This window comes from Eurytemora carolleeae, unplaced genomic scaffold, assembly GCF_000591075.1.
Source record: "Eurytemora carolleeae unplaced genomic scaffold, Eaff_2.0 scaffold2560, whole genome shotgun sequence".
Lineage (NCBI taxonomy): Eukaryota > Metazoa > Arthropoda > Copepoda > Calanoida > Temoridae > Eurytemora > Eurytemora carolleeae.
In genome coordinates this window covers 1-11,064 of record NW_019398451.1, presented here as the reverse complement: position 1 = coordinate 11,064, position 11,064 = coordinate 1, and the positions used below count along the sequence as shown (strand labels likewise).

General features: G+C 33.5%; 2 protein-coding genes across 5 annotated transcripts; both read left to right on the top strand.

Annotated features, from left to right (window-relative positions):
* The first annotated feature begins 610 nt into the window (after positions 1-610).
* On the top strand, positions 611-3,560 carry LOC111717386 (uncharacterized). The gene is made up of 4 exons (XM_023492882.1): positions 611-721; positions 1,001-1,122; positions 1,344-1,697; positions 2,929-3,560. Exons 2-3 carry the CDS (start codon positions 1,005-1,007, stop codon positions 1,646-1,648), a joined length of 423 nt encoding a protein of 140 aa, XP_023348650.1. The 5' UTR covers positions 611-721; positions 1,001-1,004; the 3' UTR covers positions 1,649-1,697; positions 2,929-3,560.
* A 186-nt stretch (positions 3,561-3,746) lies between these two features.
* On the top strand, positions 3,747-10,629 carry LOC111717387 (zinc finger and BTB domain-containing protein 17). Of its 4 annotated transcripts, none has more exons than XM_023492884.1 (10): positions 3,747-3,813; positions 4,990-5,049; positions 5,789-5,833; positions 6,168-6,248; positions 6,541-6,717; positions 6,983-7,025; positions 7,789-7,883; positions 8,821-8,893; positions 9,475-9,533; positions 9,879-10,219. In XM_023492884.1, exons 2-10 carry the CDS (start codon positions 5,020-5,022, stop codon positions 10,059-10,061), a joined length of 786 nt encoding a protein of 261 aa, XP_023348652.1. In that variant the 5' UTR covers positions 3,747-3,813; positions 4,990-5,019; the 3' UTR covers positions 10,062-10,219. The 4 variants fall into 4 exon arrangements, with proteins under 4 accessions (XP_023348652.1, XP_023348651.1, XP_023348654.1 ...); XM_023492883.1 differs by having other exon boundaries at positions 9,656-9,972; XM_023492886.1 differs by lacking the exons at positions 9,475-9,533; positions 9,879-10,219 and adding an exon at positions 10,529-10,629.
* Positions 10,630-11,064: the final 435 nt, after the last annotated feature.

Sequence of the window (11,064 nt, the reverse complement as noted above, 5' to 3'; positions counted from 1 at the left end):
AAGCGAAAAAAAATAAAACACAAAATTTGAAAACTATTTTTGTTAAAATTATTCAGTAAATCTTAAAGAAATGACATGGATCCGGATCTGGATCCATTTTTTTCAATGCGGATCCAGAATCCGAATCCGCATCAAATTTAAATGGATCCTAAGCACGGAGAAAACAATCGAATTATTTTGCGCGCGCTAAAGATTTTTATCCCCCCCCCCTCTGGTTTTTTATACAGGGAGTTCTAGAAACTGAGATATTGCGATGGAGATTCCTACGATCCGGTTCGTAGGAAATGATGAGAACAAATGAATAAAATTACAGGGTGTCTTTTAATAACAGTATTTTATTTGATGCCAGAACCTCAAATCTGATCCGATTCTCGTTTTTAGATTGTAAGAATATCTACTTACATACACTGATAGTTTGGATGTTTGATAGTTTAATTTGCTACAAACATGATTCAAGATTTATGATTTTAGATTTTAGATCGGAAACTTTTCATTGATAATTTGAATGACCAAAAACCGAAAATCCGTTCCAAATCAGAGGCTCTGACTCGTTCTTCAAGGACGTATACAATCCCACATAAATAATTTTCCTTCTCAATTTTTTACAAACCTATTACATTTTTTTAAAGGCTGAGGACCCGGACATATTCTTGTTCTGTATCATCTTCCAGATTCAAGAGGGGGCCGAGGAGAAACATTGTTTTGTCGCAGAAAATTTGAGGTAATTTTATTCATCTTAATTGGGACAAGATCAGTTATTCATGGGAAGAGGGGGGGGGGGGCTCTTTTTTGAAGAAAATAAGTTTCATATTTCGAATTCTACATTTTCTCACTTTTTTTTTACATTTTTACTATGCTTCAGTTTCCCAAAAATGTGACAAATTAAATTAATTTTAATAATTTCAAATTAGAACTAGAGTTAGATTCGTCATGAAATCCACGCATCAATCATTGAAAAAATCCGCAATTTAAAACACGGTCTACAGTGAACACTTTCCAGATCCATGAATCAGTGGATTTCTGCCCTAGCGGAGTCCAGCTATGAGAAGAAGAGAGAACAGCTGATAAATCTTCAAATTAAACTACGTTCAACAACAGGCATTGATCCACTAGGAAAACTAGGTACAATATTTTTTTTTATAATTTTTATCCAGTTCAGGAATATTTTTATGTATAATGTTAATCTAAGATGTTAAATTTAATTTTTTCTTTAAAAAATCAGGGGTACAGCGTATTTTGTTAAGAAGTAAACATTTAAACAATAGAAATGCGAAATTTTTATCTTATTTCCCTAGATCTGGGGGNACGTTGATACGAGTTTATACATAACTGTTTATGTACAGGTGGAACTAATCTAGAATGGAACCCGTTGTACACCCTGCCGCAGGAGGAATCAGTGCAATACATCACCCCTCGAAGTGCAAGGAAATGTATACATCGAAAAGCTCCGCCCATCCCTGGATCCAACGGCTCCGCCCCTAAGTCCAACTTTACCTCCCACCTGGGTATAACAGCCTGGGAAGAGGAGGGGAAAGGGAGAGAGGAGGAGAAGAAGGATTGTGATAACTGTGATAAAAGTGTGGGACAAGTCACTCCGTCCTTTAAAAGTCATCTACCCGATATGGACACTAACTTAATACAGTTTTAGCTTTCCTCATCATTTAAAAGACTCTCCTTTTAACCCTATCCCTGCTGGGGTACTTGAAAACCAGGATATGCTGGGGGGGGGGGTCAAGTTGACCCCCCCCTCTAAATCCCATGTTTGATGTCCAAATATGACAAATGATACATCATTGGAAAGCTCTTGTGCTCTACTTTTAGAATCTGCAAAAAATTTAGCAAATTTGCAAAAATTGAATTTTTGATCGCAAAATCCAGTTATATAGTAAAAATGTTTGCCAAAAAAAAATTGTCCAAACAATGAAAAATTATACATTTTTGAAAAGCCCTTGACCATGCCATTTCAAATCTGCAAAATTTTTTGCAAAATTTTAAATAACCTGATTTTTAATCAAGAAAAACTAAAACTGTGCAAATTTCCTTTGACAGTTAGTATTAAAGCCCGGTTTTAGGCCTAAAGGGAGGGCTTTGGGTATTTAGGAAAAGTCAGAAAATTTCAACAGCCTCAGACCAATACTTTTTGAGTTATGTATAAAAAACTACAGGGGGGGGGGTCAAATTGACCCCCCCCCCCCAGCAGGAATAGGGTTAAAGAGGAGCTAGCACAATTCATAATGGTACCCTTGAAACTTTTATCTGTTCAATAATCTGGAAGATTACGTCGTTTTTCTGGCTCGAAAAGTGTTAAATTCTGATGATTTCTCAATTGTTTCTGAAGCAAGAAATACGCAAGTCACTTTTGCAGAGAACCTATAAATGAAAATAAACAGTTTTGAAAGCAAAAACATGAAAATCTAATTTTTGACCAGACAAAGCTTTTATGGGTACCGTTGTGAATAGAATATGTCACTTTCCATGTAGAGTCACTTGAAATTACCGTTTTTTAATTCCTTTGAAGTTATTTACCCTTTTTTACATCAAAAACTCTGAAAAACAGTAATGGTTGTATGACTCATTTTGCTCAAGATGTATTTTTAAAACGAAAATTAGGCTGTTAAAATATGTATTCAATAGAAAATTTAATAGTTAATAGTTTTTATGTTTTTATTTTATTATGTTGGAATGTATCTGTAATAATTGGTTTCATGCTGAATCTTTCGAATATCAATTGCTTACATGGTTGCCAAAATTATAAAGCTTATATAATTAAGTTAAATGTAAAATTTGATATTTTCCCCCTTTTCCTCAGTGTCTACCTGGATATGAAGGTCAATTACAGTATTCGCGGGGTTTAGAGTATGTTAACCTAATTTGGTGTATTCACTATACAAATGAGTTTTTAAACAGTAATGGACGGATGTTGGTTAGATTCTGTCTGGAAAGTTTCTTTTTGACCTATAATCTATATATCTTGTTAATCATCCGTTAATACTAATCTTTTTAATTCGTCCTCAGTGGTTTGTTTTTAGAACAATGCATTGAGTTATACAGTAACTTGATCAATTAAGCTGTACTTACTTTTTTATATCTGTACAATACACGTGACTAAACTGTACAGTGTACAATTGTATGTACGAAGTAGCATTGCATTTATCAAGTTAAACCATCTTTGCCTTATATTTTATTTTTTATTTATAATAACTAAACAGTGCTTTCGTTCAAATATTTAAAGGGACTGTACACGTAATTTCATTTCCCGTCCGTTGTAAAGAGAAGCAGGTCCGATTCACAACGGTACTTAGAAACAATGTGGAAGATATCGTGGGCGTTTTTCTTAAGAACAGGTTTATTTTGGATAAGTTTAAAGGGCTTTGTTGTGAATCGGACATGCCACTCTATGATTGGAGGGTCACTTGAAATTACGTCTACAGTCCCTTTAATTAAAGCTTAGGTTTAAGTTTGATTGATTGTAAACCTTGACCATTTATTAATTTCAAACATTAATATTATTTTTATTTTATGATTTCATTTGATAATATGCATTTTGTTAATGTTTCAGATAGAATGGGGCAGGAGAAGTATAATCTAAAATGGAATGAGTTTGAAAAGAGTTTTTGCCAGTCTGTCAGAAACATCAGGAAAACAAATTGTCCCAAGAAACTAAGGGTTTAGGGGTGTTTATTTTTAAGAATGATTTTTGAAGATCTTCCAATTGAAAATAGTAATTTTATGAAATTTTGTAATATTTCCATTTTCTAGGCACACAAGCTTGTTCTCAGCTCATGCAGTTCCTTCTTCAAAAATATTCTCAAGGAATCAGCAAAATATTTGTTGTCTAATTTTGTGTATTACAAGTTTTAACTCAGTAGGATAAAATAAAAAAGTTGAAGGCTGTTTTTACATATAACGGGATATTTGTATATTCTAAATAATTTGGGAAAAGCGTAACTTTTGAAAATTTTGGTTTATTTCTTCCAATGCAAAAAATTAGCGAAACAATGATTTTAAAGAAGAACTATAATATGATTTTAGAAAAGTATACTTTAGATACAATAAAGAAAGTGACCTCAGATGATCCTGGAGGTTGTGAATCTCAGATTCAAAAATATGTTTAGGATTGTATTCAGAAAAACCATGATTTGATAAAATGCCCCATTTTCATTGTTTTCATCGTTAGACCTCCAGATATCATTAATATCTGGAGTCACGACCTCCGTGATCATCTGAGGTCAAAAAGGGGTCTCAGACTGGAGTCTGAACACCAAAAATCTATGATTTGATACCTCACATGACTATTTTCATTGATTTCATATTTTGACCTCCAGAGGTCATTAATATCTGGAGGTCACCTCCTCCAGGATCATCTGAGGTCAAAAAGGGGTCTCAGAATGGAATCGGAACCCAAAAAAACCTATGATTTGATACCTCACATGACTTATTTTCATTGATTTCATATTATGACCTCCAGAGGTCATTCATATCTGGAGGTCACGACCTCCTGTATCATCTGGGATTTAAAAAGGTCTCAGAATGGAATCAGAACACCAAAAAACCTTTGATTTTATACCTCACATAACGTTATTTACATTGATTTAATATTTTGACATTTTTAGATGTCGTTATTGAGGGGAGGCCAAACTGGAGGTCGGATATATGTGTCAATATCAGCATATGATTTATGGGGTAGTAAAAATATGAAAACATGTCTGATTGACTTTAAACAATTGAATTAAAGGAATAAAGTGGTATTTTCCCATATTTTCTGAATTCATGGAGGTCAAATGGAGGAGGTCAATGACCTCTGATAGGTAAATGACCTTTGATCTCAAATTTTCTTCGTGATCCTTGTAGATGACCAAAAAAAGTGACTGCTTGCAAAATTTCAGCTCCCTATCTCAAATTTTAGGACCAAACGCAGCCTGCACAATATTTGGTGTCANCCCCCCACCCATAGATATTTAAATTGATTTATTTTGCTGAACCCTGTAGGAAAATCCACACCAGCACCCTCTACTCTATATGAGAAATGTTAGTTTTCATGAACTTCAGGTAAAGTTTAGATGTTCTTAAATATCGTCTTCCGCACCAAAAGAAAAATCCTGGAACATAGTTTTGTAAATCTGCAACTCTGCCGTCCATAGTCGGATTCGGAAGTTTATAGATGCAATAAAGGAGTTCATATTTTTTGTTTTGTTTAAGAAATGGTGTAAATTTTTGATAATCAAAATGATTTTTGATGATCTGGGGAAAAAATGAAAACTAAAAATCTGAAATAAAAACAATTTTTTTCATTATTTTTGATACTTTTTACCCAAAAATTCATTTATTTTCCTCAATTCAGCGAATAAAAGAAAAATAACAAATAAATATTTAAAAATAATCATTATAAAATATGGAACTTAAATTATCAGATTTTCTGTAAAATCAGTTAATAATAATAATTCGAGTTGGGTTCGTTCCAGGGGTGTATATATATTTTCCTGAAGCATCCTTTTCCCCCCCCCCCCCCCAAGATAGGCATGTTTGCGTGGAGCGCTAGAGTATTTGTTACAGTTTTTTTCGCTAAATTGGAAAAATGAATAAATTTTGGGTAAAGAGTAAAAAAGGGAAGAAGAAAAATTGCCTTAAATGTTATGTCCAATTCTTAAAAATACCAAACTTTTCTGCCCCCAATTTTTTTTTCAAGGGAAGCCTCAGCTGACTTTTCCAAGAAGTGATGTTAGATTGCAGTTTTTATTTTTGTTGTAACATTTGGTATGTTTTTGCGAACATCAAGAATTTCTTTTAGGCAATAGTTGATTTCATGTACTTCGGAGAAGTAAATATCGAACAGGTAACTGATAGTTGATTTCATGTACTTCGGAGAAGTAAATATCGAACAGGTAACTGATAACTATTTGTCATTCGACAACTTTTCATGACTTAAATTCTTTTATTACTGTCTTCTGGATCGATTAATTCAATGCTTTTCTGTCCTAGAGGATTAATGGAATGTTTTATGTTTAATACGTTGTTTGTGTTTGGAATTTTGGGTGATTGAAAATGAATTGATTGTTTGTACTTTTTAATTGATAATTGATTCATTTGTTTTTTGTCTTTTTGTTTGATTAATTGATAGTATCATAGTTTTATTAATTTTTTGTTTGTTTGATTGATTGATTGATCAGGAGAACCTAAGTTCCTTCCTTGCTGTTACTGAAGAGCTTCAAATCCATGGACTCAGTGGAAATATAAATCAAGAAACTAAGGTCAGACATAAAACTTAGCACCCCTCCCCCCCCCCCATAATATAAAAGTAATTATTATCTGTCACTGATGCATGAATATTGGATATGTCATTGAATCAAACTATGAGGTTGAGGATGAGAATATCATGAATCTTATATAAACAGTAAAATCTTTTCACGGATATCCCACGTGATGATGATTAATGGCTTTTATTGTTTAAACCTTATCTTCTTTTCTTTTTTTGCCAAAAGGTTTTTCAAATTTTCTACTGTAAAGATGTGTTTCATGATTTTCTATTATTTTCTATTGCAGAAGGAAGGGAGCCGAAAGCGTGATAAGCCCTGCTCTGACTCCTTCCAGTCGAGTCCCATGAAAAAGATGAGATCTCCGTCCCGCCGCCTTTCATCACCACCACCTCCTCCTCCTCCATCTACTACTACATCATCTTCTTCTATCCGTAAACCATTCCTTAGTTCGCTCAATCAGCAGGCAGGGGATTAGAAAACTTATTTCTTTTATATTTTCCTCATTTGCATTGGAATTTACATTGATTTCCATGTTTTCATTTTTAGCCAAGTCTCAGTTTTTTTAAAGCAGACAATTGAATCCCTTCAAATAATAATTTTTGAGAAAATATTGGTGGAATCTAGCTTCCTAATGTTAATAAAATATAATTTTTCATCCTGGAATGGAATTTTTAAAATTCTAAACTTTTTATGTTACTTTGAAACTTTTACACCCCTGAATTATACAGGATGTAGATACTGGCATATTGCATGTAGAAGATCTTAAACAAGGTGAATATATTTTTACCAAGTAATAATAATCTATATAAAGTAGTAATCTCTGTTTGTTTGTTGGTCCGATCATAACTCAAGAACCCCTTGACCGAGTTGCCTCAAATTTTGATTGAGGAATTCGGTAGAATCAGGAGAATTCTTAGCTGTCTGTTTAAAATTTAAGTTGACTGGGTTGGATTTTACAGCGAAAGTTTAGTTTCCAGACAAGGCTGGGTACCCAAGCTTGTAATTTACATCAAGTTTAAAATACAAATATGTCAAGAGGTCTAATCATTTCATAGAAATCCGCGAATATCTTGAGAAATTAAAATATATTGAGAAATTAATATTGGCCAAGAAATTAGGATACGAATAATAGTAATAATAATAATAATAATAATAAAATAGTTCTGGGAAATCTTAAAACATACGAAACAAATGTTGGATTCAGAATTTAGAGAGGTTTGAATATTTTGTTAACTTTCATCATTTTAAGTATATCGTTGTCCGTCCATAGGAAAGGATTATTCACAAAGGATGAGACGACAGAGACGACTGTACGGAATTGATACTGTCTTATTTCCATTATAAACTTCTTTCTTTCTTTGTTAAATCATAAAATAAGCCATTTTAAGACGACATTCAAGGCAGAAGCTTTAATTTAAACTTATAACCGTCATATGAGTTTTAAGTTTTTACAGTTTCATCTTGTGAAGGTAACCCTGTAAATTGGTTTTGTTTGGACAAAATTCTAATTTTATTTTTTATTTCTATTTTTTAGAAGTAATATTGGAACCGGATTCTATAGCTACTGATCCAGGGAGAATGTTGGAGACACACAACTCTGACCTGCACCTTGCACATCAGGAATACCAGGTATATATATAGCACCTGGAGCATGTTGGAGACACACAACCCTGACCTGCTCCTAACACACCAGGAATACCAGGTATATATATAGCACCTAGAGCATGTTGGAGACACACAACCCTGACCTTCTCTTAGCACACCAGAAATACCAGGTATATAAAGTATCAGGAGCATGTTGGACACTCACAACCCTGACCTTATCCTAACACACCAGGAATACCAGGTATATATATAGAACCTGGAGCATGTTGGAGACACACAACCCTAACCTTCTCCTAACACACCAGGAATAACAGGTATATATATAGCACCTGGAGCATGTTGGAGACACACAACCCTGACCTTCTCCTAGCACATCTGGAATACCAGGTATATATAGCACCTGGACCATGTTGGAGACACGCAACCCTGACCTTCTCCTAGCACACCAGGAATACCAGGTATATAAAGTATCAGGAGCATGTTGGAGACTCACAACCCTGACCTTCTCCTAACACACCAGGAATGCCAGGTATATATATAGCACCTGGAGCATGTTGGAGACACACAACCCTGACCTTCTCCTAGCACATCAGGAATACCAGGTATATAAAGTATCAGGAGCATGTTGGACTCTTACAACCCTCACCTTTTCCTAGCACACCAGGAATATCAGGTTTATACAGGACCTGGAGCATGTTGGACACACAACCCTGACCTGCTCCTAGAACACCAGGAATATCAGGTTTATACAGGACCTGGAGCATGTTGGACACACAACCCTGACCTTCTCCTAGCACAACAGGAATGCCAGGTATAAGCAGGACCTGGAGCATGTTGGAGACACAACCCTGACCTGCTCCCATCATTAGCATCATTATTTCTTTAATTAATCCATTATGAAATTGAATTTTGATTAATCTTTGAATTTTATTATAAACTTTTTTATTTGTCAAATATTTAGGTTGCTGACGAAAGTGATATTTACGGAGAGGATGGATATGATTATGATATGGATATGGACGGATCAAATCAAGGTATTTATTTATTTCTCATCTTTTGATTTTGCATTTTGTTTTCTTCACTGCCAGAAACCCTCTGCAGGGGTCAATATTTCACAGATATTATTTTAAAAATTCCCAAAAATCTCTTAAATATAAAAAAATATTGCACAAAGATTCGAACAGAATTTAAACCGAGCCATTCCCTTTGCATTTTATTCTTGGATTTAATCATCCACCTTAAATGTCAAAAAGTAGATGACCTTTAGATGTCTGAATTTTCATTCTCCACCACCCCCTGTTCCTGCTAGGAAAAAATACATAGACAGAAAAAACATCCGGATCCACGAACTTGGTTCAAATACCAAAAGAGCAATCAAATCAAATCAAAACAAATCTGTTTTTTCTCAAAATGATAACCTACACCAAGATTATTAAATTGAGTAAATGTTGAAAATTGCTAATTGTGTTAGTATTCTGTACTGAAGTGGAGCCATTTTGGTTTTCTTATTCCTAAACTGAAACACTAAACTTGGTCTAAATATAAAACAGAATATCAAAAAAGAATTATTCTTTCATTTAATTTTACAGTAATTTTGACAATATTATTATTAAAGGGCTGGAAGGAGGGCTTGAGGGAACCTACGGTGATGTCCCATACCACTCTTTAATACAGGAGAGTCAATATTTATACAAAACACCCCCCTGTTCTCTTTCCTTCCTTTTCCTCCTATATATCCCATCTTTTTCTTTAATTCACTCTATTTTTCCATTTTCAAATATTGACATTGTCCCTAGAAAGATGAAAGCGTTGAGTGTACTATTTGTGGAAAACTGTTTACTTGTATGCGCAATGCGCGTCGGCATATGCGCTCCTTGCACGCCGATTCCCCAATCGAATGTCCTGCCTGCGGCAAAATGTCTAAAAATGAGCGAACCTTCAAAACCCACAGTAAAAGTCATTGTAAATTCGCGAAAATGAGTTCGGATAATTACGACGTATAAATATTGACCCCTGCAGACTGAGGACGGCTTTATCTGTAAACTCTGTGGCAAAACCTTCACTAAGAGTCAGAATGCACGACGGCATTTGCGCAATGCGCACGTGAGCCAGCCAATGACTTGCAGTTTTTGTAATAAAACACTAAAGAATGAAAGAACTTATAAAATGCATGTTTCGTTAAATCATACTGACAAACAATGATTTGCCTATTTATCAATGAATCAATAAAATTAAAAATTAAGGATAACGTCTTCTTAACTTTGAAAAAAACTGGGCAGCATTTTAACAATCAGCAGATATTGATTCATTGATTTATTATATATTGTTAAATACCAGGGTATACTTTGTTAAAACTGTTAAAATTGTTAATAAAGAAGTTAAAACATCTTTTGTAATCAAGTGAAGAGAACATATTGGTCAATGGTCATGTATTTTTGTCACGTCTTGAAAATTTCTCATTTTTCACAACGCAGATATAGATATATTTAACTTTTTAATTTTTTAATTAAAATCCATTTTAAAAAGAATTAAAACTGAAACCAAAATTTGTAGTATTTTAAGGTAAAACTTTATAACTTAAATAGTGAGAAATCAATTCAAAATGGTCGGAATTTTATGATGCAGGATATTGTTAATGTGTAAGTTTTATTTTTATTTTTAATTCGTAGATGTGAGCAGTTTGGTTTTAGCGAGGACAGATCCTTTTAGGCAAGTCTTTTTTTCAAAATAACGTGAAATTTATTTTTCTAAAAGACAAATTTAAGTTTAAATAAAGATAATGTTGGAGATTTTTAAAAAATTTTACTTATGACGTATTTCCATCCCTTTTTTTTTACACAATCGGAAGATCACATTTGAAGCGTTACACAAACTTTAAAACACCCTGAACACTAAAAAAGTTCTATTTGGGTTTTATGTATATTATTACTTTTAAACAAATGTATGGAACGATAAACGCAATATAATGAATTTTCCTCTTTATGAAAAAATGCAAAAAAAATGCATGAACTTCAAATGACGTTTTGCCAAAAAATTATATTTTAACAAATTTTAATCATCAATTTCCAGGGGTCAATATAATTCCCTTTTCAATCCCATTTGGGATTGACAAATTTGAAAGAAATGGGGGCAAATTATTTAATTGGGGGCAAATTTTTTTTATATGATAATTAAAAAAAAAATTGGGGGCATTTTTTTTTAAAAT